The 26,317-nt window shown below is 53.4% G+C and overlaps 4 protein-coding genes across 6 annotated transcripts; 3 read left to right on the top strand and 1 right to left on the bottom strand.

The window, feature by feature from the left end:
* Positions 1-749: 749 nt before the first annotated feature.
* Gpc2 (glypican 2) lies at positions 750-6,967 on the top strand. Its single transcript, XM_050133063.1, has 10 exons — positions 750-1,084; positions 1,746-1,904; positions 2,212-2,534; positions 3,460-3,540; positions 4,189-4,351; positions 4,586-4,716; positions 4,873-5,019; positions 5,100-5,239; positions 5,326-5,495; positions 6,459-6,967. The coding sequence occupies exons 1-10, from the start codon at positions 919-921 to the stop codon at positions 6,716-6,718; spliced, it is 1,740 nt and encodes a 579-aa protein (XP_049989020.1). The 5' UTR covers positions 750-918; the 3' UTR covers positions 6,719-6,967.
* A 1,289-nt stretch (positions 6,968-8,256) lies between these two features.
* Gal3st4 (galactose-3-O-sulfotransferase 4) lies at positions 8,257-17,263 on the top strand. Of its 2 annotated transcripts, XM_050133067.1 has the most exons (4): positions 8,257-8,365; positions 9,702-10,017; positions 10,214-10,517; positions 15,218-17,263. In XM_050133067.1, the coding sequence occupies exons 2-4, from the start codon at positions 9,893-9,895 to the stop codon at positions 16,217-16,219; spliced, it is 1,431 nt and encodes a 476-aa protein (XP_049989024.1). In that variant the 5' UTR covers positions 8,257-8,365; positions 9,702-9,892; the 3' UTR covers positions 16,220-17,263. The 2 variants fall into 2 exon arrangements, with proteins under 2 accessions (XP_049989024.1, XP_049989023.1); XM_050133066.1 differs by lacking the exon at positions 8,257-8,365 and having other exon boundaries at positions 9,497-10,017.
* Positions 17,264-17,408: 145 nt separating this feature from the next.
* On the top strand, positions 17,409-21,735 carry Trappc14 (trafficking protein particle complex subunit 14). Of its 2 annotated transcripts, XM_050133064.1 has the most exons (11): positions 17,409-17,970; positions 18,226-18,321; positions 18,421-18,550; positions 18,659-18,745; positions 18,891-19,011; positions 19,103-19,250; positions 19,580-19,662; positions 19,746-19,909; positions 20,390-20,544; positions 20,689-20,882; positions 21,010-21,735. In XM_050133064.1, exons 1-11 carry the CDS (start codon positions 17,560-17,562, stop codon positions 21,161-21,163), a joined length of 1,743 nt encoding a protein of 580 aa, XP_049989021.1. In that variant the 5' UTR covers positions 17,409-17,559; the 3' UTR covers positions 21,164-21,735. The 2 variants fall into 2 exon arrangements, with proteins under 2 accessions (XP_049989021.1, XP_049989022.1); XM_050133065.1 differs by lacking the exon at positions 20,689-20,882.
* Positions 21,736-22,102: 367 nt separating this feature from the next.
* Positions 22,103-26,175, bottom strand: Lamtor4 (late endosomal/lysosomal adaptor, MAPK and MTOR activator 4). Its single transcript, XM_050133068.1, has 4 exons — positions 26,047-26,175; positions 25,529-25,609; positions 22,699-22,816; positions 22,103-22,427 (listed from the first exon to the last, which is right to left on the bottom strand). The coding sequence occupies exons 1-4, from the start codon at positions 26,047-26,049 to the stop codon at positions 22,330-22,332; spliced, it is 300 nt and encodes a 99-aa protein (XP_049989025.1). The 5' UTR covers positions 26,050-26,175; the 3' UTR covers positions 22,103-22,329.
* Between the last annotated feature and the right edge of the window lie 142 nt (positions 26,176-26,317).

The following is a 26,317-nucleotide window of genomic DNA, read 5'->3' as shown; positions in this document are numbered from 1 at the left end:
CAGAGGGGCAGGAGGGTCGGAACGCGGCCTAATTGTGGGTTCAAAGGGGCAACCTCACTGTTGGCGATGGATGCACACGCGTGAAGGAAGACCACCACCTCCGGGGTCCTTTCAGGCCTCAGTGGACATCCCGCCTCTGACAGAGACGCCCACCGCTGCGGCTTTTCTTCCTCAGGAGGCGGGCGGGTAAGTCTCGAAAAACGCGGGAAGGCACGAGATCCGCTGTGCGCAGGCGCGAGATTAACTGTCCTTCGCGCGGCTGAGAAGTGTCGCGAGATTCAGGGGAGCGCAAGCTCGTGCTGAACACGTTCCGGTCACACGGCGCTCTCGGCTTCGAGCAGCCACCAGGCGTGAGGCATGCATTCCTGTCACGTGGGCTCGAGCGCCAGCGGGGTCGCTCCACCCTGGCCACGCCTCCTTTGCGCCTCTGCCCCTCTCCATTGGCTGAGCGTTCTGCTACTGCCTTCAGCCCGGCTTCTCAACTGCAATAGGCTCAGTTTCACGCAAGCCCCGCCTTTCAAGCGAGAAAGCCACGCCCCTCCTCAGGGCCACATCCCACATCCCCCGCCCCCTCCACCTCTACAACCTCCGCTGTGTGACCGCGTTCCGCCTCCTGCCGAGCTCCCCTTCCACATTGGCTTCAATTCTCCCCTGACCCCGCCCCCGAGGCCGGTTTCTTCTCATCATTGGCGGGCCCCCGCTTCGGGCCCCGCCCCCTGTCCCGCTCCCTGGCTCCCATTGTCTCCGCAGATGCCGCCTGGTCCAGCTACCGTGCTGGGGTTGCTCAGTTTTGGGGTGCACGCTCTTTCTCTGTTCTTCGAGACGTCCCGCGGCCGAGAAAGGAATTCTAGAGAGTTCTGTGGACTCTCCTTTCCTCCTTAGGACCCACTTTGCCCCGTCCCAGGGAGGAGAGCAGCTATGTCCGCGCTGCGTCCTCTCCTGCTTTTGCTGCTCCCTCTGTGTCCCGGTCCTGGTCCGGGACCTGGGAGTGAGGCAAAGGTCGTCCGGAGTTGTGCAGAGACTCGGCAGGTGCTGGGAGCCCGGGGATATAGCTTAACTCTCATCCCTCCCTCCCTCATCTCAGGTGAGAAGAAAGAGGAAGACTAAAAAGTCAGGGGTGGGAGGGGGCGGGGACGGGTCCTCCCCGTCTCACAATGACTCTTTCCTTTCAGTGACCATTGTGATAATTGTCTCATCTCGTAGGCATCTTTCTTCTCCTCCTGTAACTTCCTTACCAAGATCACAAGAACCCCGCTGCTCACATAATAGCGCTCGCTCAATCCCCACCCAAGGAATTCCCTCTCTGTAATTAGCGTACCCGTTAGTGGCTTTCTTAGCAGCCAGGAATTCCCTTGCAATTTCTGTGAGCTTTTTTTATAATAATACTTTTGCTCACCGAGTAGCCCCACCCCTACAAACCCCATTCTTCACCCCGTAGATGTCCCATTAATCCTTGGAGGCGTGGTGTCTGCCGTGTTGGGAAGAGTCACCTGAAGACACCCTGGTCACTAATTTGGCCCTCGAGGCAGCTGTCAAATAGATGATCCCATGACAATTAGGGGTGAACTGGGGTGGGCGAGGGACAGTAAAGGAGGGTTCAGGTAGGGCTGAAGGGGCAGACAAAGAAAAAGGCAGCCAGGCAGGTGGAAGAGAATGACCAGCCTCCTGAGACAGGTGGGAGATGGAGGGAAAATCCTAATATCCCGCCTTGCTGTCCACTGTTCCTCCCCGTTTCCTCTGCCCAGGTGAGCACCTTCAGATCTGTCCTCAGGAGTACACCTGCTGTTCCAGTGAGACGGAGCAGAAGTTGATCAGGGATGCTGAGGTCACCTTCCGTGGCCTGGTGGAGGACAGTGGCTCCTTCCTGACTCACACACTCGCTGCCCGGCATAGAAAGTTTAATGGTGAGGACCTTTGGGGGTCTCCAAATGGGTTCCACGCCTCTTTATGTTGATGATTCCCGCCCAGCCCCTGTCCCCACCTCCTGCAGTCACCCCAGAGCTCCCCGCAACTGCCCAGTCCTGCCTGGCTCCAATTCCCACTCTGCATTCTCTCCAGGCCCCTGCCCTGCTCATTCCTAGTCTACCAGATCTCTGACTTGCTCAGTTTTCTAACTCTTTTGCCTCCTCTTTTCCTCACTCCCTCCGGTCTCTGCCCTGTCTCTGCTCTCCCCCTCCCTATTCCCTCTTCTCATCCCTCCACCTTTGTCAGAGTTTTTCCGGGAGATGCTGTCCATATCCCAGCATTCTTTGGCCCAGCTCTTCTCGCATTCCTATGGTCGCCTGTATTCCCAGCACGCCACCATCTTCAATAGCCTGTTCTCTGGCCTGCGGGACTACTATGAGAAGTCTGGCGAGGGGTTAGATGACACCTTGGCGGATTTCTGGGCACAGCTTCTGGAGAGAGCCTTCCCTTTGCTGCACCCACAGTACAGCTTTCCTCCTGACTTCCTGCTCTGCCTTACTCGGCTCACCTCTACTGCTGATGGCTCTCTGCAGCCCTTTGGGGACTCACCCCGCCGCCTCCGCCTACAGGTGAGGGGGTCCCACGACCTGAGCTTCAGCAGCTTCTGACCTAGTGTCCTAATTTATGAGCCATCATCTCCAAGACAGTCTCCCGTTTTGTGCCCGTGTCACCTCTGACCTTATGCCCTGCGCCTCAGCCTTTCTCTGGCTTGGTGATCCCTTCTCAAGTCTTGGTCACCTGCGCCTGACCAGTGTCCCTTGGTCTCCTCTATACATGCCCACCCTCATTCTTTGCCCTACTCTATGTACTCACTTGGCCCTCCGTCCCCAGCTAGTCGTCTCTGTGTCTCACACAGTGACTTCCTGTGATCCAGTTAAACATAAGCTGGGCAGTCCATGGTATCACATTGGATTGTCACCATAATTGTTTGAGGTAGATAAAAGCATCATCCTTACTTTATGAAGGAGAAAAATGGGGCTCCCAAGGAAGTCCCATAGCCAGTGAGGAGTAATGCTGGACTCCACACCTCCTTCTTTTTTTTTTTTTAAATATTTATTTATTTGTTATGTATACAATATTCTGTCTGTGTGTATGCCTGCAGGCCAGAAGAGGGCACCAGACCCCATTACAGATGGTTGTGAGCCACCATGTGGTTGCTTGGAATTGAACTCAGGACCTTTGGAAGAGCAGGCAATGCTCTTAACCTCTGAGCCATCTCTCCAGCCCTCCACACCTCCTTCTAAGTTCAGTGTTCTGATACACAGTCTAGCTCTAAACCTTGTTCCATACAACCCCACCAGCTCTTCCCAAACACCCAATATTTCTAGACAATAATTGCTTTGGAGCTATTGAACCTCCCTCTTACGTCACCCAACAGTGTACCCACCCCAAGTTAACCCCACAAACCCAACCTCTTGTTGTCTCTCAGCTCCAGTCTTACCTAACTCATCATAATTTTTGTGGCTTTTTTCCCCCTCACCTTCTTTTTTCCAGATAACCCGGGCACTGGTGGCAGCCCGGGCCTTGGTCCAGGGTCTGGAGACCGGAAGAAATGTGGTCAGCGAAGCCCTTAAGGTTAGTGGGGACCTGAAATGGACAAAGCTCAGGGAGTGAAGAAAACAGGCACCAGCTGGCGGGAGAGGCCTGGAGCTGTCCCTTGTCTGCTCCTGGGCTCTGGTGTTCCAGGGTACATCAGGAAGGCAGGCCAGAGTCAGGCCTCCACTGGGTCTCTGACCCTCCCTTCTGCTGACACCTTCTACCCGTCTTGGAGGGCTTGTTCATTTCCATAGCGGTTCAAGATTGTGGTGGTCCCCTCGGTGCCCCCTCCCTCCTCCCTGCAGCTGAAGGCCTCGCTGCATCCCTGGTCCTGTCCTAACCTCACCTCCTGCCTCCCTCGTCTCTCCTCAGTCATCTTGGGCTCACTCTTGGGCCTGAATCTCTCCTTACCACCTCCTCCCCAGTAACACCCTAGTCAAACACTTCTCATGAAGTAGAATCAGCAACCTTGCCACTGGGTACTCCCCTTCGCAGCCCAGCCCTGTAGCAGTCTGGTGGTGTCACCGGATGCCATATTGGGTCACCAGCCACAGTTGCTCACATCCAGCTTCCAACAGATAGCCTGGGGAGGTGGGTCAGGATCTCTGGTCTCTCTATGCCCAGCACCAGGCTTGCTAAGGCAGCTTAGGTGTTCATGGATGCCCAGACCCTTTCTCTACCCACCAGGTGCCCATGTTGGAAGGCTGCAGGCAGGCCCTGATGCGTCTGATCGGCTGCCCACTTTGTCGGGGAGTCCCCTCGCTTATGCCCTGCCGGGGCTTCTGCCTCAATGTGGCCCATGGCTGCCTCAGCAGCAGGGGACTGGAGCCAGAATGGGGCGGATATCTGGGTGAGGGGGCTCAGGAAAGCCCGAGTAGTGGAGGAGGGGACCATTTGTGTAAGGAGAGGGTGGTCTAAAACCAAACTGGGAAGGGGGGGTAAAAAGGGAGGGGGCTTTTCATTTAATCACACACACCATCTCCACGCCAGCAAATTGCCCTTTCCTAAGGCCGTAGTGAGATTTGTGGGAATGCCCTGGTTCAGTGCAGACCCTCTACTTTCTCTTTCCCCTCCTTCCCTCAAGATGGTCTCCTGCTGTTGGCTGAGAAACTCCAGGGACCCTTTTCCTTTGAGCTGGCTGCTGAGTCCATTGGGGTGAAGATCTCAGAAGGTCTGATGCACCTGCAGGAAAACAGTGTAAAGGTGTCAGCCAAGGTATAGAGAGGGAAGGGTAGAAGGGTAGGGGTGAGGAGTGGCTTTCGGTGTGAGTGTCAGAGACAATAGGTCATGTGGGGAGACTGTAGACTCGGGGGTGGGGCACAGTGTGGTTTGCTTCGGAGTGGCTGTGTTGGGGTCTTTTCCTGTGCACAGGTATTTCAGGAATGCGGGACCCCGCATCCAGTGCAGTCTCGTAACCGCCGAGCACCAGCTCCCCGAGAAGAGGCCAGCCGCCCGTGGAGGGCAGCAGCCGAGGAAGAACGGCCGACGACAGCGGCGGGCACTAATCTGCACCGCCTGGTGTGTAGAGGAGCTGCGGGTGCAGGTGGGTGTGGCACGACCGCGCTGGACGCGCTGCAGCTTTGTTTTCCGTCGTGCAGGTAGGGGAGCTCCGGGAGAGAGTTGGCCGCGTGCGGGGCTTCTGGGCCGGATTGCCCGTGACCGTGTGCGGGGACTCCCGCATGGCGGCAGACCTCTCGCAGGAGGCGGCACCCTGCTGGACTGGCGTTGGAAGAGGCCGGTGAGTTTCTGTCGGTGGTGGCGGGAGTCGGGCAGCAGCTAGAGGGAAGGAAGGCAGCGGGAGCCTTCGCGGTGTTGTGTTCTCAGGTATCTGTCGCCTGTGGTCGTGGGCTCCTTGAACGAGCAGCTCCGCAACCCGGAGCTGGATCCCTCTGACCCCGACGTCCCGACGCGGCGGCGGAGGCTACATCTCAGAGCAGCTACGGCTCGGATGAAGGCAGCTGCCCTGGGTCAGGACCTTGACATGCACGATGCTGGTGAGGCCCAGAAACCCACTCGGCACCGCCCCTTGCCCCCGCCTAGGGACAGTGTCCAGCGAGTCTCCCCTAGGGGCCTGCCCATCGCTTCTCAAGTCCCGCCCACTGCCCTCTAACTTCTACCTCTGCTGAGAGCCAGCTCACTGTTATGGAGCCCAGCCCACTACCTCCCTGCCCGTTTAAGGCCCTCTCTAGTACCTGCTCTTGGAACTCCTGGTGGCCCCAGACACCATCACCCCCCACTGCGCCTCCGCTCCCGCCCACCCCCCCTTGAGTCCCACTCATTGCCCCGTTAGCCCCGCCCCGCCCCGCCATTAACTCCTTCAGTCATTCCTATTCACTTAAACCCCTCGCAAAGGTCTTCATCCTTGATTGCAGCGAAGACAAACATTCCTACAGAGAACACTGAGGAAACTTACTGTAAAGAGCAGTAGTGGGGGGACAGGGAAGCTAGCTGTGGTACCACTGGGCTGCCCTCCACCCCCAGATTAGCCAAAAAGAGAAACAAACATTCATGGTTTATTCTTTGTCTTAGTCACTCTCCCTGCCCCTTCCTCCCCCGCCCGTTTCTCTGCTTTTGTTCTCTGTGACTTCTTGTCTGCTCTCCTGATGTACCCACTTCTGTCCTTCTTCTGACGCTGGCTTTCCCATTACCTTGTCCCATCTCCATGTCTGGCTTCTGATTTCTGATTGTGCGTTCCCTCCCCCCGGCATTCCTGTCCATCACTCTTAAGTGTGTTCTTCTCTTGTCTCTCTTTATCTCTTTTTTTGTATATTAATTGTGCAAAATAATGGGGTTCATTTTGACATTTTCGTGCATGCCTATATATACAAACATGTATTTTGTGTCTTGCCTCAATTCCCCTCCCATATGCATCATAGGAATGCATCATATGCATCATAGGAATGACCTCTCTTCCTCTTCCTTTCTGCATCCACTTCTGTTCCTCTCCATCTGCACAGATGAAGACGCCAGCGGCTCCGGAGGGGGACAACAGTACGCAGATGACTGGAAAGCTGGGGCAGCGCCTGTGGTTCCCCCAGCCAGGCCTGCAAGGCCACCTCGCCCTCCTCGAAGGGATGGCCTTGGGGTCAAAGGAGGAAGTGGCAGTGCCAGATATAACCAGGGCAGGAGCAGGAATCTGGGATCGTCTGTTGGTCCCCATGTTCCACTCATCCTCATCCTCTTTCCCTCAGCCCTGACCCTGCTTGGACTTCGATAACCAGGGAGGGGTGCCCTAGCATCAGAAGGGTTAATGGCCCTTTCCTCTCGACCTTTCTCAGCATGAGGAAGAGTGGAAGGGGGCTACAGAGAAGTAGAAAGGGACTTGGTGGGTGAATGGCTGGGGCCCCAGATCCAGGAGTTTCCCATTGATGGGCTGGAGGCAGATGGGTGTTCATAATATTTATTTTTTCATTTGGGAACTGGGGATATTTATTTAGGAAGGGAATGTGGTTCAGCTCTTTTAAGGTGTGGGGCTCACTGATGCAAAAGGTAGGGGGTGGGCTGTTGGGGAACGGGTTGAAGGAACTTGGAAGTGGGAGGGGGGACTATTGGCATGGGGGATACCTGGTATTGAAGATGGACAAATAAACCTAGCTGGGAGTGATGTCACATGCCTGTAAACCATTGTTTGGGAGGTTGAGGCAGGAGGATTGAGAGTTGGGGACACAACTCACACACACACACACACAAAAAAAGCTAGGTGTTGACAGTGGGACAGGGGATGGGGGAGATGGAGCTGGGTTCTGTTGACTCTTTAAAAGCATCTGTTTCTTAAGTGGGGGAGGGGGGCTCATCCTATGACCTTTGCCATCCACATCCTTCACAAGCATCCATTTCATATTTCAGCGTTAAAGTCAGTGTTTATAGGTAAATAAATAATAATTTATTGGACCATACGTGTGGCTTTTTATACATGTGCGTGTATGTGTGGTGTGTGCGTGTGCACACCCAGACGCCAGAGGAGGAAATCTGTCCTGCTGTTTCACTCTGTATGGGCATTAATCCCTTGAGAAGGCATTCTCGCTGAATCTGGAGCTAGGCTGTCAGCCAGCAAGCTCCAGTGAGCCTCTTATGCCCCGCTCATCCCATATCACTGGAGTTACAGGCAGATGCACTTGTGACCATGCCCGTACTCTTTAATTTCCCTCCTGGGCATATGTAACTGGCTCAGTTTCTACCTGCTTCTTGCCTCTTGAAGTCTGTTCCCTGGGAGCAAGCAGCCCTAAGGAACAACCCCAGATTTCCCAAGCCTGAGGTCTAAATATCTTAGCCTATTAAAAAAGAATTGTGAAGATCAAACAGGAATCACATGAGGAAGTAGCTGTAAAATGTGCAGAACACCAGGTCTATTTATGTTAACACACCACTGCCTTTGCCTTCAGGGTAAGAGTGGCAATTCTTGACAGACTTTGGCTATCTTCTCTCTCTCTCTCTCTCTCTCTCTCTCTCTCTCTCTCTCTCTCTCTGTGTGTGTGTGTCTGTCTGTCTGTCTGTCTGTCTGTCTGTCTCTTTCTTTCTCACACACACCTGAATAAATCTTTTGTTTTGTGGAAAGTCAAAAAAAAAAAGTAATTGATTCCTCCTTGAAAGGAGGGTAGAAGTGCCATTTCAAAGGCAGGCTAGGGTATCTTTTCCCCAGTAGATTGGTAAAGCGGCATAAAGGGGCAGGGAGGGGAGAGACCCAGAGAGAATGGATCAATGCCCAAGCAAGCAAGTTAGCAGCTACTTGGGCTGGCGGGACAAAGGGAGGGGAGGGGGAGGAGTCTGGGTGCTGAGAAAAGTTTGTAGGGAAAGTTGATCCGAGGAGCCGGGCGGTGGCTGGGACAGCCCGACCTGATTTTTCCCCTGCTCTCCTTGTGGCCTGGTGAGTGGCTAGAGAAGCTGAGGCTGGGACCAGTGGAGGGACCTTTGAATTTATGGAAGGAGACCTGAAGGGTTCTCAGAAGACCCTTAACAAAGGGCTGCCGACAGATGAAGCAGTCACCAAAGCTGCAGAGGGGACTGTGAGCCGGGATGAGGGCAATGCGAAGAGCTTGAGGTGGATGGGAGGAAATAAAGTTTAGCTCGGGGATACAGGAGTTTGCTGGCTGAATTCTGGGGGCTGTGGTGGGGGAGGGAGTTGGGGGTAATGCCAGAAGGAGGCGAGTCCCTGGATAGCAAGCTTGGATTCTTTTCGCTTGGGGTCACCCTGGCAATTCAGGGAAGGAGGCTGTCAATGCTTGCTGGAAGGACCTTGATCTTTGATTGTAGGATGTGATCTGAAAATGTGGAGCTAAATCCAAATTCATCAGGAAGCTTAGGGCCTGGGAAGAAAATCAATCAAAATCTCTCTGTCTCTTCTCTCTTCTCTCTTCTCTCTTCTCTCTTCTCTCTTCTCTCTTCTCTCTTCTCTCTTCTCTCTTCTCTCTTCTCTCTTCTCTCTCTCTCTCTCTCTCTCTCTCTCTCTCTCTCTCTCTCTCTCTCTCTCTCTTTTCTTCTCTCCCTCTCTCTCTCTCTCTCTCTCTCTCTCTCTCTCTCTCTCTCTCCCCTGTGCACTAATAGATAGGATTAAGAAGCGGAATGGGGTGCATCCAGGGGCTCTGTCATCCCACGTTTCCACCAGCCCCTTTTAGAACTTGGGGTCTGCCTTGGTGGAGTGAGAAACAGCCTTGCCAGCAGGAGCATGACTCACATTACTCCTCTATGTCCACCCGCCCCCTTTCCTCCTCCAGGTTACCCAACCTTTTCCTTTCTGGTTCCCCCGACCCCATCCCTTCTAAGGTTTCCCCCTAAACTAGCTCAAGAAGGAGGGAGGTTCTTCATTCCTATTTGTGATTGACGGAGGGACTCGGAAGGCAGCCAGGACCTGGCTTGACAATGCCCTGATGGAAAGAAGGTCATGAACAAACAGATTCTATCTCATTTGGTGTCTGTTTCATTTGAGATCTGGGTCCTGACTTTCTCTCCTTCCCTTTCAAATATCCAAAGTTTGGGAGAGGGGTACAGTCGGAGAGTTTGGAGGGGGGGGCTGAAGACAAACAAGTTTGGCAGAACAGGGAACAGATGTCAGGTCATCTATAAGGGTCTGGTGTAAAGGGTGCACACATACACACACACCCTGGGCCACTCACCATCCCCACTTCAGGTCTCAGTGGCAGAAAAAGAAAAGGTTCTGCCCTTCTCTTTAGACTCCTCTCCTTCCCCCCTCATTTCCCTTCTAGACGCTGACAGAGGCAAAAATCTGCTAACTCAGGGGGCAGACTCAACCAGGGCTGCGAGCAGGCCTGGGGAATGAGCCCCTGATCTCCAAAAGGTGTCTTCCACGGTTGCGCAGCCAACTCCAGCTATCTCTGCCACCCATGGCTCTTGGCCCGGGCTCTGTCCCTGCCTAGTGTCACCTGCCTTGTGGCACATGGGTCCTCTGTCTCCTGTCAGGACCATGAGGCTCTGGAGGCCTCGTAGCCTGGGGGTGGCTCTGGGAGTCTTCATGACCATTGGATTTGGCCTCCAGCTCTTAGGGGGACCATTCCAGAGGAGGTGAGTACCCATCCTGCCTTACCTCTCCGACTATATCCCACCCCCAACCTACTCTTTCTTAATCCCACCTGGGGATGTGTGACTCTAGGGGGTGAATGCTGGGGTGGGGGCATTCCTGCTGCCGATTCAACACAAGGACCCACCTGTTCCACACAATGGCAAGGGACAGGACACTCTGCTTCCTTTCTCTTTCCAGGTTACCGGGGCTGCAGCTCCGACAGTCCTGGATCCCTTCACTGGGACCAACTGTTAAGTCTTGCCTCCCCCGACAGCGGCTTGTGTTCTTGAAGACACACAAATCTGGGAGCAGTTCTGTGCTCAATCTCCTTCATCGCTATGGGGACCAGCAGGGGCTACGCTTTGCCCTGCCTGCCCACTACCAGTTTGGCTACCCAAAGCTTTTCCAGGCCTCTAAGGTCAAAGGCTACCACCCCCAGAGTTCAGACACCAAGAAGCCTTTCCATATCCTCTGTCACCACATGAGATTCAACCTGAAAGAGGTGAGGAGGTACAAGGAGGGTGGAGACGAATGGACAAGAAATCTCAGGCTTGTGGTCAAGACCTGTAAGAGGGGTTCATCCTTGGTATGGGGGTTCACCCACAAACTGGGCGCTAGGATATAAAGGTGAGGTTTCCTGTTGCTCTTTCTCCGAGTGTCCTCTGCCTGGGGCAGAGCTCGAGTGTTCCCTCTCTCCTGTGGGATCTGTGTGTGGAGGATGTGTGTGCTTCTGGGGGCCAGATGTCAGGCCAGATATCAACTCCAGATATATATCTTACTTTCCACCTTAGCTTTGGAGACCAGCAGGGTCTTTTACTGAACCTGGAACTTAATGATTCAGCTAGACTGGCTGGCCAGCGAGCCCCAGGGTCATCCTGTTTCCATCTCCCTAGCGCTGGGGTTATGGATAAAAACCATGGTTTGAAACTTCATGTCAGTTCTGTGTTAAGCCCTCAACAGAAAGAAGAGTTGGACATTTTGAAAGTGTGATGGCATATACCTGTAATTCCGGAACTTGGGAAGTTGAGACAGGAGGCTCCTGGAGGTCAGACTAGGGATGTAGCCCAGCTGACAGACTGCTTGTCTAGCATGTATACGGCCCTGGATTCAATTCCTAGCAGCATATAAACCAGGTGTGGAGGTGCACACCTGTAATCCTAGCACTTGGGAGATGGAACCAGAAGTTAAAAAAAAGTTTAAAAAAAACAGCTGAAGGTCAACCTGAGCTGCATAACTATACCTCTATCTCAAAAAGAAACAAGAGAGACCCCAGCTCTGACCCCGAAGGAAGCATCTTATCGGAGAGATGAACACGTTGTCTCACGTGCTTAAACCAGTGAATGCTTGTCAGGAGAAACAGAAAGCGAACGGGCACTGGGCGTGGTGGCTCACACGGTAATTCTAGCACCGTGAGGGATAAGGAGCACCTGGCAGGAGAACAGAGAGGTTCATGTGGTGGGCGAGGAACTTAAAAGAAAGATCAGAAAGGGTTTTCGAGAAAAGGCTCATTATGTTTCCTGCTTTCTCGTGTGTGTGTGTGTCTGTCTGTCTGTCTATATTTGATACTGGATCTGTCTGTCTGCCCATCTGTATTTGATACTGGATCTCATGTAGCTCTGACTAGCTTCAAACTCAGTAGCTGAGGATGATACTGAACTCCTGATTCTCCTGCCTCCATCTCCCGAGTGTTGGGTACAGGTGGCACAAACCACTATCAGTTTATACAGTGGTGGGGATGGAACCCAGCACTTTGTGAATGCTAGGCAAGCACTCTACAAAGTGAGTTAGTTCTCCAGCTCAGACATTCTTCCAGGGGAAGTGTGTGTGTGTGTGTGTGTGTGTGTGTGTGATACCGTTATGACACCCAACATTAGCCCAGAATGACCTAGAACTCATGGCAGTGCTTGTATCTCAGTCTCTCAGAGTGCCAGAATTATAGGTGTGAGCCACAGTGTCTAGTAAACATCAAATATTCTTGGTGTTTTGTTTTTGTTTGCTTTTTAATGAAGTACTAGGGATTGAACCCTACTGTGCTAAGGGAGTCCCCACACGCACTAAGCCAGCATTTTCCCACTGAGCTATATCCCCAGCCCAGATTGGGCGTTCTTAGAGGAAGCAAACCATCACAAAGACATGATGATTTATGTAGACATGTGTGTATCAGGAGAGTGTGTGCAGTTTATAGAATAGCAGAGACCGCCCAAACACTTTGTTTTGGAACAGGCTCTTGCTATGTACCCTAGGCTTTCCTTGAATTCTTGGCTATCCTCCTTCCTCAGCCTTCCAAGGGCTAGGATTACACATATGAACCACCACACCCGGTACACCCTTGTTGAAGGCAGAAGAGGAGACAGCTGAGGACCATGAAGGTGATGTCAGGGGCAGCAAGGGGCCACTGTTGTATAACAAGGGGCTACCTTTAAGAGTGGGCCAGTGACCACTGCACTAGGATCCTCTAATGGCTGAGAGATGGCTGTCATGGTCAACGCCATTCTACCTACCATGTTCCAGGCACTTCCACATTCTTCCACCTATACTAATCCAGATTTATACCCGAAGACACAAAGGCTCTGATGACATTGGTGAAATGCCAAAATCACACAAGTAGCAAATGGCAGAACTGAGAACAGTTATTTTTGATGCCTGGGACAGTTAACTACCACCTGCTTTCCAAAAAAGCCAGAGTTCAAAGGCTCTGCCCTCTGGGCGTTGCCATATTAAGGAAGAAAATGAAAAACATTCAGTTAAAGAAAGGCATAACTCTTAAAAAAAAAAAAAAAAAACCTTTGTAGGATGTGTGTCCATAACTGATCCAAGCGTGTGCGTACCATAGTGCATGTGTGGCAGTCAGAGTCAGAGAACAGCCTTGTGTTAGTTCTCACGTTCCACCTCATTCGAGACAGGTCTTTTCTGCAGTTTGTGGCTATGTGCTCCAGGCTAGTCAGTCGGTCTGTGGATTTCTGAGGACTCACCTGTCTCGACCTCCCTCCTCAACGTTGGAGATAACAGAGGCGTGCTCCCACATCTAGCTTTACCTACATGGGTGCTGGGGATCCGAACTCAGGTCCTCACACCTGTGCAGCAGCTGTTTAGCCACTGAGCCTTTAAAAAAAAATCAATTTTTTTTCTCAGTAAATTTTCAGTCTGTTTTGCTATGTAGCCCCACTCAAATCTATAAATGGTCATTCACAAGCGGTCATTTGTTCTCTGGCTGTCTCCTGCAGAGTTGAGGGGGGCGGTATAGGAGTTTGGGGAATGAAATTTCTTGATGATATGAGAAATGTAACCATTTGTTCTCTCTTAGGAGGGATGGTTAAAGACTGAGGAATGCCTTGTTGCTGATCTGGGGCCTTGCTCATATAGTTTCCAGATGCGTAGCATAACAGCATAAATTCCAAATAAGTTCCTATTATCATTTTGGAGATTGACCCAATTGTATTTATTTTATTCATCTGAAGATTTCTTTGTGTGTGAGAGAGACAATGTGTGCCTGTGCATGTTCAAGGACACTTAGAAAGGGTAGCAGGGAGTTCTCGGGTATCATTCTCTGCCTGTCCCTCCCTGAACATGGGGCTAGGTTCTCAGCTAGGTTGGAAGCCAGCAAGCCCAGTGATCCTCCTGTCTCTGCCCCCATTGGAGGCAGGCTTACGGGCATTTGTAGAGATACCTGGCTCATTACCTGGGTGCTGGGATCTGAACACCGATTCTCACAACTGCAGCATACAAGGTCTTAACCACCGAGCCATCTGTCCAGCCCCTGATCCTCATTTTTAAAAACTTCCTTAAGGACAGACTTATTCCCAATTGCCACTGTGATACAGAAAGGTTAGATTCCATGATAAAAGTCATTTTCAGGGTAGATACCTCCGGGGAGTGTGGGAGCTATTAACATACACATCAATCTGTCTGCAGGGCTAGGCTACAGCACAAGTAAGCCTGATTCTCAAGGTACCTGTTGAGTAATAGACACATTTTCCAGCACTGTCCAGCCCTCCCCCCCCCCACCTCCCGCCAGTGCCCTACTTCAGGAGCGTCTTGTTCTCCAAGATCTTTGGAGTTACAGAAGAGCCTTGTGTGGCACTCATCTTGGGCTGGTCTAAGAACACAGTTCCTGCCACTGATGTCTCCCTCCTTTTATTTTGAGGAGCCTCAGGCCAATTGCTTTCTTGAAGTTGTGATTAAGAGTCCCAGAAAAGGCATTTAACGAGTGTGTGTGTGTGTGTGTCTGTGCATGTGTGTGTACTGGCCATGTTGGCACCTGTCTGTAATTACAATATTCAGGTCCTGAGCCTTAAGTTTAAGGCCACCCTGGGCTATGTAAGTGTGACCCTATCTCAAAAAGGGATAGAGCTGGGGAGGTACAGTAAAATTGCTTACCATGCAAGCAATTTTAGAACCTGAATTTGACTTCTAGAACTCATGGAAGAAAGCTGGGCTTGGTAGCAGACTCTGTGTTTCCAGCTTGGAGGAGGCAGACAGGAGAGTCCCTGGGGTTCCCTGACTAGTCAGCCTTGCCTGGTTCATCTCTCACTCAGGCCAGTGAGAGATCCTGTCTTGAAAACAAAGGTGGATGATACCTGAGAAATTAAGGTTCTCCCCCAGAGTCACACGAACAAGTGCACACACATGAACACTCACACATATGCACATGCAAAAACTGAATACAAATGGAATTTTACTGCAGAAGTAAACACCAAGTCTTGTCCTTAGAGGTTTTAGGTGTGTGCCAGCCAGCTCCCAGGGCTTATGGCCCTGTCTCTGCCTCCTTGGCACAGGACTTATGGGTGAGCACCACTGTGCCAGGCTTTTATGAGAGTATGGACTGGGGTCCTCATGCTTGTGTGGCAAACACTTTATTGACTGAGCCATTTCCCCAGCCCCAGGTTTGGGAGTTTTTAAGCAACTAAAGAAGACACAAAGGCCCAAGGAAATGAATGACCTAGAGCTTTGTGGGTTCCGGATTTCTGACTAGCTGTTATCTCATGTATTCGTCTCACCTGGGAACCCCTGACTTACTTCCTTTTTGCAGAGAAGCAAATTGAGTCTTAGAGGTGTTACATAACTTCCCCCAAGCACACCCAGCTAGTTAGGGAAGCTTAGCTGGTGGGGGGCAGAGTTCCGAGGGGGCTCACCAGAGCCTTAGCTTGTACTTATTTTCTACTCAGTCAAGCGTTCTCTGTGTCTGCTTTCTTTCCCCTGCAGGTACTTCAGGTCATGCCTTCTGACAGCTTCTTCTTTTCCATTGTCCGAGATCCAGCGGCTCTAGCCCGCTCTGCCTTCTCCTACTACAAGTCAACCTCATCAGCCTTCCGAAAGGCACCTTCTTTGGCTGCCTTCCTGTCCAATCCTCGAGCCTTCTACAGACCCGGGGGCCGTGGCAACCACTATGCCCGCAACTTACTATGGTTCGACTTTGGGTTGCCCTTCCCCCCAGAGACGAGAGCGAGTCCTCATCTACCCAGGGACCCCAGCCCCCTCCAGCTACATATTATGCCTTCTGCTGCTGGCCCTGGAACTCTCTTCCAGCCTGTGACCACAGCTGCTAATAGTCACCAGCAGCCAGCCGGCTTTGCCTCTTCAGATTTCCGGCCCTCATCTTTTATCCAGTGGGGTCTGGCCTGGCTGGATTCGGTCTTTGACTTGGTCATGGTGGCCGAGTACTTTGACGAGTCATTGGTTCTGCTGGCAGATGCCCTGTGCTGGGGTCTAGATGACGTGGTGGGCTTCATGCACAATGCCCAGGCTGGAGGTGAGCAGAGGCTCGGGGCTGCCAACAAGAGTGTGTTGACTGGTGAAGATCAGCAGCTGACTGCACGGGCCCGAGCTTGGAATAACCTAGACTGGGCTCTTTATACTCACTTCAACCGTAGTCTGTGGGCACGGATAGAACAATATGGCCGCAGCCGGCTGCAACGTGCTGTGGCTGAGCTCCGGGCTCGAAGAGAAGCTCTGGCGAAACGTTGCCTGATGGGAGGTGAGGCTTTAGACCCCAAATACATCACCGATGTAAAGCTCCGTCCTTTCCAGTTTGGTTCAGCTAAAGTTTTGGGGTACGTACTTCAGAGCGGACTGAGCCCGAAAGACCAAGAGGAATGTGAACGCTTGGCTACTCCTGAGCTGCAGTACAAGGACAAACTTGATGCCAAGCAGTTTCCCCCTACAGTCTCCCTGCCTCTCAAGACCTCAAGGCTACTGCCCCCATAGGCATGGGATGACAGGTGAGACACGCGACGCACCTTCCCTTCCCTTGGAAGGAACAGGAAGTTTGCTCTAAGGTGAGACTTGAGCTGCCTGGTTTTTCAGTAGGAATTCCAGCAACAGCTGCTTCCCACTCCCAGCTGCTCACTGGGTCTCTTCAAGTCTCCCAAGACAGGTTCATGTAGCAGTTTCCCCCAAACCCCCCCGGAGGGGCAAAAGAAGAGTGAGCCAGAGAAAGTTGGGGCATGATGCATCCAGTTCTCTATGAAAAATTTGTTATGGAGCTGTGTTGATTTCACTGTGAAGATATTTGTTGGATGAATAAATGCTATGAAACGTTTACTTATTTTTTAAAAACAAGTAATTTGCCTGCATGGATAAATGTGTACCACACAACATGCCTGGTGCCCACAGGTCTCCTGGAACTGGAGTTACCAAGGATTGTGAGTCACCATGTGGGGGATGGGACCCAAACCCTGGTCTTCTGCAAGGTCAGCAAGTGCTCTCAACCTCAGAGCCGTCTCTCCAGGCCCCCGTTACTTGTTTTTATGTAGGGCTCTCAAAGGGGGAGGGATGGACAGCCCGTTGGGAAAACGACTGACTAGCCTCAGGCTGAGGCTCATGATGCCAATAATACAGACACACACCACCAAAAACAACCGCCGCCACCACCACAAAAATCCAAGAAAAAGGCAGGGGTAGCTCAGTTGGTAGTGTTTGCCCAGCATGAATGAAGCCGTGTGGTCAATCCTCAGCCCTGCATAATCAGACCTGATGACACATACCTGTAATGCCAGCACTCCGGAGAAGGGAAGAGGCAAGAGAATCAAAAGTCTGAGCTCATCCTCAGCCAGGCAGAGAGAGAGATTAAGGCCAGCTTGGGCTTCGAGAAGCCCTGTCATAAAAGGAAAAAAGCGTGAGAGAGGGGGAACAGAAAGAGAAAATTAGGGAAGACAGCAAGGGAGAAAGGGAATAAAAAGAAAGAAGGGAGGAGGAAGAGGGCAAATAAAAATAAATTCTACCCAAAGAAGCTTGTCTAGCCTCCCGCAAATTCCTCAGCAGCCTACATTCACGACCGCAAACCAGACCAGCTCCGTGCAACCTCAGAGGCTACGCCCCTTTCCTTCCGCTTCCGGTCTTTCTCCAGTCATTCAGCCCTGCACCCCAGTTCCGGCGCCGCTGGGTCTGGGTTCCGGGTTCGTTTCCCTGGTTTCCGGGCCGAGCTGGTGTCTCCCGCTGCCGGGCGGAGCGGCGGCCCTCGGGTGTCGGGACTCGCCGGCCGAGCTCCCGCCGGTCCCGTGGCTCCCCGCCGGCCCGGTCTCGGGTCGCGTCGCCTTCTCCGCCCAATGGAGTCCCAGTGCGACTACTCGATGTATTTCCCGGCCGTGCCGCTGCCGCCACGCGCCGAGCTAGCTGGGGACCCGGGCCGGTACCGGGCGCTGCCCCGGCGCAACCATCTATACCTGGGGGAGACGGTCCGCTTCCTGCTGGTGCTGCGGTGCCGGGGCGGCGCGGGGCCCGGCGTCGGGGGAGGCGCGGGCTTGGCATCCCGAGGGGCCTGGACCGAGCTGGCGACAGCCCTGGCCGCCCTGGCCTCGGTCAGCGCCGGAGGGGGGATCCCGGGGGGCGGCGGCGCCGGCGACCAGGATGTCGAGCCCCCGGGGGGAGGGGACCCAGGGGGCGGAGGCTTATTTCGAGGCTGCAGCCCCCTTCTCACCCACGGCCCGGGCCCTGCTACCTCAGGGGGAGCGACCACGGTGAGGATCTCTGGGTGACAAGGGCAGAGGGGAGGGAGGTTCTTTGGGGGTAACGGGAAGTTTGGGGCATGGACTCTTTAGGGACTTGACGCAGGAGGCAGATGACAGCATTGTTCTGCCTTGCAGAGGGACCTAAGACAGGAGGCAGATGAGAGCGAGGGGAGGGCGTAAAGACTTGCCCTGTCTTGCGGAGAGGTTGAAGGATCCTGCGTCTTCGATACCCTCCTGACTTCTTCACCCCTTTGCCATCCCCAGCTGCCTGTGGAAGAACCGATCGTGTCCACAGATGAGGTCATTTTCCCTCTCACTGTTTCACTGGACAGACTGCCCCCAGGGACACCCAAGGCCAAGGTAGGATGACAAAGCTGGAGCTGTTGCCCCATAATTCAGACGGCGTTTCAAGACCCACCCGTCAGTCCTGATCGTGGTCCGATGCCTCCGGTAATCTAGATTGTAGTGACCGTGTGGAAGCGCGAGGTCGAGGCACCGGAAGTCAGAGATCAAGGCTACCTGCGCTTGCTACAGACTCGATCTCCTGGAGAGACTTTCCGCGGAGAACAGAGCGCCTTCAAGGCCCAAGGTGGGGGAGACGGGAAAAGCTGGAACCCGGAAGAGGGGTAGATTAGAGGGTGGCAGGGAAGAACTGAGAAGCAGAGGTCTGATTTCTTGCCTCATCCCCTGTCTGCAGTGAGCACCCTGCTGACGCTGCTTCCCCCTCCAGTTCTGAAATGCCGGCAGTTCACTGTGGCTGGAAAACACTTGACCGTGCTCAAGGGTGAGCAAATCTTTTGGCTCAAGGCTTGAATAGTCCAAGGGAGTGGCTTGGAGGGCAGTGATGGGTCTATTATGCTGGTAAAGGTAGGGCTGGGGGAAAGGGGGGGGGGCTCACTTCTCTGAACTTGGCTGGTTCCCCCACACAGTGCTGAACAGCTCCTCCCAGGAGGAGATCTCCATCTGGGATATCCGAATCCTCCCCAACTTCAATGCCAGTTACCTCCCCGTCATGCCTGATGGCTCTGTCCTGCTGGTGGACAATGTCTGGTGAGGTCCTGGGGAGGGGCGGGGCTGTCAAGCGGTGAGACAGAGATGGGACATGGCAAGCTATTCACTGCCTTCCTTTCTTCTGTACTAGTCACCAGTCTGGGGAAGTCTCCATGGGCTCCTTCTGTCGGCTTCCTGGTACCTCTGGCTACTTCCCTTGTCCTCTTAGTGCCCTGGAGGAACACAACTTCCTGTTTCAGCTGAGAGGGGGTGAGCAGCCCCCTCCTGGGGCCAAGGAGGTGAGCTGGTGTGTTCACATAAGTGATGAGAACAGCGGGAACTGGAAATGCAGTTCAGTTGGTAGAGTGCTTGCCTTCCAAGCACAGAACCCTGGGTTCTGCCCTCAGCATTGCATAAATCAGTAGTGGCAGGCGCCTGGGGCCTGGGATTCTAGCATTCTCGAGACAGCCGGAGAATCAGAAGTTCAAGGTCATCCCCAGCTAAGTAAGGAGACGTAGAGGAGTCTAGGCTGAGACCTGTCTCAAAGGAAAGACAACTGAAGGGAAAGGTGTGGGCTTAAGAGACGAAAACTCTGAACATGGGAAGTCTCCCTTTGTCCTCTCTGCAGGGTCTTGAAGTCCCCTTGATTGCCGTGGTTCAGTGGTCCACCCCAAAACTGCCCTTCACCCAGAGCATCTACACCCACTACCGGTGAGTATGTGGGAGACCCACCAGGCTCTTCTGCTTACCTCTGCCTAACACATACACCCAGCTTCCTCTTCCACTGCTCCTAGCCTGCCCAGTGTCCGCCTAGACCGCCCCTGCTTTGTGATGACCGCTTCTTGTGAATCCCCTGTTCGGACCTACGAGCGTTTCACTGTCACCTACACGCTGCTCAACAACCTCCAAGACTTCCTTGCTGTGAGGCTTGTGTGGACCCCGGAACACGCACAGGCTGGTGGGTCCCCTACCAGGCTGAGACCTCGTCCCCTGGGAGGGGCAGGGAAAGGAAGAGGTAGGATAGTGAGAAGAGCTCAGAGTGGTGTCGGCCCTACCTCAGTGGGTGCCTGCAGCAGCCGGATGGCTCTGCCGAGTACCTGGCTAGTCATCCAGGGCCACAGATGGGGAGTTAAGATAGGCAGTGGGCAGAGGCATTGGGTCTGTGCGTTCTGGTACAGGTTCTACCCCGCTCATTTACTAGCTGTGTGACCTTGGTAAGTTACTGCATCTCTGGGCTTCTATCCTCTCTAAACTGAGTAAATAACATCTCATGGCTCGTTACGCGTATTAATGAGTTAGTGCGCGATACTGATGAACAGACCTCGGCATACGGCATTAACCACCGCTGTCTATAGCCCTCAGCAAAAGATAACACTTACTCAGTGTACCCCACTGGTAAAGACCTGTGGGGGCTGAGGAAAGCTGTTTCTGTCCCCAGGAAAGCAGCTGTGTGAAGAGGAGCGCCGGGCCATGCAAGCAGCCCTGGACTCCATCGTCTGCCACACACCCCTCAATAACCTTGGCTTCTCCCGGAAGGGCAGCGCGCTTACCTTCAGTGTGGCCTTCCAGGCTCTGAGGACGGGGCTCTTTGAGGTGGGCCCAGTGTTGGGTGGGACAGTCAGGGCTTCCTAGCTTCTGGAGGGGAAATGCCTTAGGGAGCCTAGAAGGCTGGGCACAGGGAAGCTGGAGGCCCAGTCCAACCTGGGTCTGTGTGAAGGTCTGCATCTTCCTACCCAGCTGAGCCAGCACATGAAACTGAAGCTGCAGTTCACTGCCAGTGTGTCCCACCCTCCGCCCGAGGCCCGGCCCCTGTCCCGCAAGAGCAGCCCCAGCAGCCCTGCCGTCCGCGACCTGGTGGAAAGACACCAGGCCAGCCTAGGCCGCTCTCAGTCCTTCTCCCACCAGCAGCCTTCCCGCAGCCACCTCATGAGGTAAGGGACCTGGGTGGCTGTCAGTGTGACCAGGAGGGGAGTTGGGAGTCTAGGAACAGGATGCCAGAGGGGTGGGGGGATGGGGATGCTCACCCTCACGGAGCCCACAGCCCCTGTCTTCTCCCAGGTCTGGCAGCGTGATGGAGCGCAGGGCCATCACACCCCCTGTGGCCTCCCCCGTCGGTCGTCCCCTCTACCTGCCCCCGGACAAGGCTGTGCTTTCTCTAGACAAGATTGCCAAGCGCGAGTGTAAAGTCCTGGTGGTGGAGCCCGTCAAGTAGCACCAGTCTGCTCACTCAGCTCTGGACACTCCAGAAACCCTAAGCCCCCGGAGGGCTCCCTGTTCCCAGGCTGCGCCTCCCGCTGTAGGCAGAGAGGCCCTGCAGGGCTGTCTGTCTGTGTCTGCTGGTGAGGGATAAGGGCAGAAGCTGTGAAATGGGCAGCATGGCTGCAGCTCAGCCAACAGTATTCCCCAAGTTCTCGTGGGGGGGCTGGCCCCACCCCAGCAGGGCAAGGGCTGCAGGCGCTCCCTTGCCCCAGCCCTTCACTTGTCCCGAGTTTACAGAGTATTCTCCTTCCTGTCCAATTCTCTCTGCCTCTGAAATTCCCTTCCACCCACCCGCAGGGCTGAGATTAGAGGGTGGGAGTGGTAAAGGGACCCCAACAATGACAATGACTCTCCTGTCTCAGGGGTTGGGGACATAGCTAGGTGGCCTCTTTCTGCCCCTCATGTTTACGTTGGCAGCCTGAAGCACTTTAAGTTCTGTTTTCTTGTTTTTTTGTCTGTTCCTGTAACTTATTCTCTGACTCCATCTCCAACTGAAGTAAACTATTAAACGCTCTTCAGGAGGGAGTCTGAGTCTTGTCTGTGTCGGCCACAGGGGAGATCGCCTTCAGTGTGCAAACAGCTGTCTTCCTGTCCATGAGTCTCCAATTTCTAGTTTTACTTTGGCTTTTCGGAACGCCCTAGACTGGCCGGAAACCACTATGCAGCAGCCCAGCCTGTCTGAACTTGATGCTCCTGACCTGCCTCTCAAGTGCTGGGATTATAGATGTGTACCATCACACCTGTCTCAACTTCCCAGTTCTGTGATGCCTGGAGGTGGTCTTGTCCCACTGATGGACTGAGGTACGGCTATCTCCCTAGAGGGTCAAAGACTGGCACAAGGTGCGATGGCCTTAGCCCCACTCCCACCCAGACAAACCATTCTGTGCACATATTGTGAGCACTAAGAAGGGCTGCATCGCTGTTTATTGTGCAGAAGGCAGGAAAGAGGGTCTTTTTGCCAGTTTCCCTTAGCGCAGAAGTCACTTAGCCTTTGTGACTTGGATGGGGTGAGGAGGTGGTGAGCACAGGCCCAGTTCCAGCAGTGAGAAAGACAGAGGACAGTGTCCCCCGTCACAGGCCTCAGCAGCAGTCCACAGTCCAGCCAGAGCCTTCTGCAGCTCAGACATCAATAGGTTCCCGACCGCGGTTCTGCCTCTTTACCACAAACACCCTCTGTCCGGACACGGTCACCAGCAGCGTGTGTTCACCAAAGACCACTGGAAAGGGAAGGGAGCACAGTTAGTGAGTGCAGTGGCCTCCGTGAGGTCACAGCAAAACTGGCTGGAATGAGACAAAGGAGAGGCGGCTGTGAAAACCCTTCTCGTCCTTATTACTCGGTTCTCATAGTAGAGGGATCTCAAACTGAAGGCAGGAGTTGAACCAGGGACCCCAGGAGGAATTGGGAGTCAATGGAATGGAGCTAGATACTCCTTCCCTAAACAGAGAAGCCTCTAGAAAAAAACCCCACCACCAAAGGCAGGAGCTCACCAGACAGGCGCTTGAAAGGGACGTTCGTGCCATGGTGCAGCCGGAAGCCACAGGCTGTGCTGACCAGCTCTGAGATGGTGCTGGCTGCCTGCTCATCGTTCTCAAGGTCCCCAGATGACTGCATGTGGATGGAGGAGAGTAGGGGCAAAAAGTGAGAGCCCAGAGTTAGGAACAAATCCAAGACACAGGACCACAGCGTCTCATACTTGTTATGGTCTCCCATAGTCTCAAGTTGCCTAGCCTTGGAAACATTCTACCTAAAGCTTCTTTATGGTGGTGTTGCCATCCCTTGTGCCATCCTGTTTCTCATCCTGAAACACCAGGCTTTATTTGCAGCTCTACTGATATCCATGCTGGCAATCAAAACCTCTCGTGTGTTTATCAAATGATCTACCACACCCCAGCCCCTCAGTGGGGGATTCTAGGCAGGGGCTCTACCACTGAGCCACACCCCAGCCCCTCAGTGGGGGATTCTAGACAGGTGCTCTACCACTGAGCCACACCCCAGCCCTTCACTGGGGGATTCTAGGCAGGTGCTCTACCACTGAGCCACACCCCAGCCCCTCACTAGGGATTCTAGGCAGGGGCTCTACCACTGAGTCACACCCCAGCCCCTCACTGGGGGATTCTAGGCAGATGCTCTACCACTGAGCCACGCCCCAGCTCCTCACCTGGCAGATGTTCCACTACTAAGCTAATTGCTCAGTCTTTAAAGGTTCCACCTGTTCCCAGTCTTCCCACTTGTCCTGTCTGTAGGCTATGAAGCAGAAACACCCACTCTGTCTTTGAAGCTTTCCCTCTAACTAGGACAGTAGTCCAGACTTCCTCTACAGACTGTACAGTAGTACAGACTGTCTTAACTTCCTCTCCTCACTGCTTCTAAGTGGGCCTATATTACTAGGCTTAGTTCCTTTCGCTCTGTTTCCCTATCTGTAGGTTGGGGTCAGCAGGACCTATTTTATGGGCTTGTGAAGGGTTCGTGAGAAAACGAGAGCACTATGTACCTGCATAATAAATGTTGTACATATCTGTTATTAGTACACCTCAAACTCAGTATCTACAGTCAGGCCATCAACATTCTTAGCCACTTCCTTGGTCAGCCTCCTCTCCTGGGTTATTTGTTCAGGCACCACAGTATTTTTCTGGTTTTCCCAGTTTAAAGCGCTACTGGATGAGTACTTCAGAAAGGTCATATACATGCAGAAGTACTTTTGTCTAGTTAGTGCCAACATGTAGAACACCTCTAACACCGCTGGGCTCTGGAGATGACTTAGTGAATAAGAGCACTTGCTGTACAAGCAAGAGGACCTGAGTTCAAATCCCCAGCCAGGCATGGCCACACTTGCAACGCCAGCACCGTAAGGGGGCACAGGACAGGTGGACTGCTGGGGCTTACTCAGGGCTTGCAAGCCTAGCTCCAGGTTCAGTGAGACCCTGGCCCAAGAAATAAGGCAGAGAGTGCCAAGAGCAGGACTCTACTGTCCTGTACTGGCCTCAGCGTGTGCATGGGCACACATACCTGTACACACATGTGCAGGCACACTACAAAATAGATGCAATTGAGCTGGAGAGATGACTCAGCAGTTAAGAGCACTGGCTGCTCTGGCAGAGGTCTTGAGTTCAATTCCCAGCAACCGCAGATGGCTCACAACCATCTGTGCAACCTGATACCCTCTTCTGGGAGAAAGGCATCATGCAGATAGAGCACTCATATACATAAATAAAATCTTAATTTAAAAAAAAGGTGTTCGCCACCATAGCTGGTTCTCCTAAGGGGGCGGGAAGAATAGATACCTTGTTCCTTCTTGCTACCAGTCTAGTTTCCTACCTAGATGACTCCTGTAACAGCCATGTTAAACCTTTTCAGTGAGCCATGTTTGTGTTTTAAATAACCCTCAGGATTCCTCCAAAGATGTCGAGGCTAGCCTTAGGAAGTCCTCCACTATCAGATTCTTACCACATCATCCTTCCTGCTCAAACCGTTTCAACACAAACCCACAACTAACCCAGACAGGCACTGACACACTCAGGCAGTAAAGTCCAGCCCCCAGCCCTGAGTGTTCTTTCCTCGTTCACAGCCTTCTGCCCTTGCAGCTCAGCTCATTCCTGCCTCTAAAGAAGTCTTGCGAGCTAGGTGCAGGTGAAATGGTTCAAACATAAAAGTGCTTGTCTCAATGCCGATGACCCGAGTTCAATCCTCAGGATCCACATGTTGGAAGAACTCACTCCCGAGGGTTGTTCTCTGACATTCACTGGCTGTGGCACCTATATGCACCCCCATGTCCCATGTGAGTTTTAAAGCGATACCAAATAAAAACACACTATAAGTGATTAGTTATCATCAAACTAATTGTATGACTTCAGAAAGTTGGTAAACTAACCCCCCCCCACACACTTTTTTTTTGAGGCAAGGTTACATGTAGTCCAGGCTGGGATGAATTCACTACGTAGCCAAGGATGATCCTGAACTTCTTCCAAGTGCTGGGATGACAGGTTATGTCCCACCTGGTTTATGTAGTACTGGGGATTGAACCCAAGGCTTTGAGCGTGCTAAGCAAATTAACTCTCTGAACTACATCCCCAGCCCTTTGGATACAAACCTCTTTTATACCATAAAACAAAAGACTTGGATTCCAGACATTAGTTACTAAAAGCTCAATATATGGCAAGCCGGGAGCCAGAGGACAAAACATAGACAACTGGGAGAAACTGGGCAATATCTGATGGTATTTCTGGGTCGTGTATCCCAAAAGGACCTCCCCAACACACACACACACACACTCAGTCCCGCCCACGCCCTGCTCGCACGCCTCACTTTCCCACAACGCACCGCCAGCACTGCACCTTCGCTCAGTACCAGGTAGCCAAGCTGGTCTGGGATTCGCTCCAGCCCCTGGGTCAGTGCGGAAGTCTAGTGGGTAAAGAGGCAAGGGGTGAGAAGCATGGCAGCCTTGCAGACCCATCTTCCTCCTGAATTAGCCCTTCCAGACCCTCTTAAGTGACTTGTAAGCAGGAGTCTCTATCTGCGGCCACTACTGGACCCCCGAGCTCATCCACTTGTGTAGACGACCCTGGAGACCTTCCTAGCCCCTCCTCGCAGCCCTTCTCACTCCAGCCCCATTGTGCCCTGCCCCTTGTGCCATCTAGACTATTCCCCAGCCGCAGAACACCCGGTGGCAGAGCCTTCTCCAGCCCTCCTTGTCGCCTCCCTCCCATCTCCGTTCCCTCTCGTTCCCAGGGTGGAATAAAGGTAAGAGCCGAGTGCAGGCCATAAGGGGGCAACTGAAGCTTGGGGAACGGGGACGCGGAACCCTAGGCGTGCACGCCCGCGCATGCGTCCTCACTCACCATCGCAGCCGTAGGTGCCCGGGGAGCTGTCTACCGGATAGGTAGCTTCCGGAGCCAGGCTCGGGTCACGTGGTTCCTCCAGCTGACGCTAGCCCAGCCCTCCGCGCGCCGATTGGAGGGCGTTGTACGTCATCAGACTTCATCAACCACTGCGAAGCGCCGCTCCCGGACACATTCGTGGATTGGTTGCATTTCCCCGACCCGGCTAGAGTGTCGGAAGAATCCGCAGGTTAGAGGGCGGGGGCGGGACACACCCCCCACCTCCCATTCT

The sequence above is a fragment of the Alexandromys fortis genome, unplaced genomic scaffold (assembly GCF_014885135.2).
Source record: "Alexandromys fortis isolate MF-2015 unplaced genomic scaffold, M_Fortis_MF-2015_v1.1 scaffold_507, whole genome shotgun sequence".
Classification (NCBI taxonomy): domain Eukaryota; kingdom Metazoa; phylum Chordata; class Mammalia; order Rodentia; family Cricetidae; genus Alexandromys; species Alexandromys fortis.
The sequence above is the reverse complement of the archived record's forward strand: the minus strand, read 5'-3'. Positions and strand labels throughout refer to the sequence as shown.

What these genes read in the sequence shown, in the direction of transcription:
- Gpc2 (XM_050133063.1), top strand. Translation starts at nt 919, where the DNA reads ATGTCCGCGCTGCGTCCTCTCCTGCTTTTGCTGCTCCCTCTGTGTCCC. An exon ending in CCCTCCCTCCCTCATCTCAG is followed by an intron (nt 1,085 to 1,745) that starts GTGAGAAGAAAG and finishes TCCTCTGCCCAG; the next exon opens with GTGAGCACCTTCAGATCTGT. An exon ending in GTGTAAAGGTGTCAGCCAAG is followed by an intron (nt 4,717 to 4,872) that starts GTATAGAGAGGG and finishes TCCTGTGCACAG; the next exon opens with GTATTTCAGGAATGCGGGAC.
- Gal3st4 (XM_050133067.1), top strand. Translation starts at nt 9,893, where the DNA reads ATGGGTCCTCTGTCTCCTGTCAGGACCATGAGGCTCTGGAGGCCTCGT. An exon ending in GGGGGACCATTCCAGAGGAG is followed by an intron (nt 10,018 to 10,213) that starts GTGAGTACCCAT and finishes TTCTCTTTCCAG; the next exon opens with GTTACCGGGGCTGCAGCTCC. An exon ending in TGAGATTCAACCTGAAAGAG is followed by an intron (nt 10,518 to 15,217) that starts GTGAGGAGGTAC and finishes TTTCCCCTGCAG; the next exon opens with GTACTTCAGGTCATGCCTTC.
- Trappc14 (XM_050133064.1), top strand. Translation starts at nt 17,560, where the DNA reads ATGGAGTCCCAGTGCGACTACTCGATGTATTTCCCGGCCGTGCCGCTG. An exon ending in CCCGGAACACGCACAGGCTG is followed by an intron (nt 19,910 to 20,389) that starts GTGGGTCCCCTA and finishes TTCTGTCCCCAG; the next exon opens with GAAAGCAGCTGTGTGAAGAG. An exon ending in TCCCGCAGCCACCTCATGAG is followed by an intron (nt 20,883 to 21,009) that starts GTAAGGGACCTG and finishes GTCTTCTCCCAG; the next exon opens with GTCTGGCAGCGTGATGGAGC.
- Lamtor4 (XM_050133068.1), bottom strand. An exon ending in GCGAAGGTGCAGTGCTGGCG is followed by an intron (nt 22,817 to 25,528) that starts GTGCGTTGTGGG and finishes ATCCACATGCAG; the next exon opens with TCATCTGGGGACCTTGAGAA. An exon ending in CCCTTTCAAGCGCCTGTCTG is followed by an intron (nt 22,428 to 22,698) that starts GTGAGCTCCTGC and finishes TTCCCTTTCCAG; the next exon opens with TGGTCTTTGGTGAACACACG.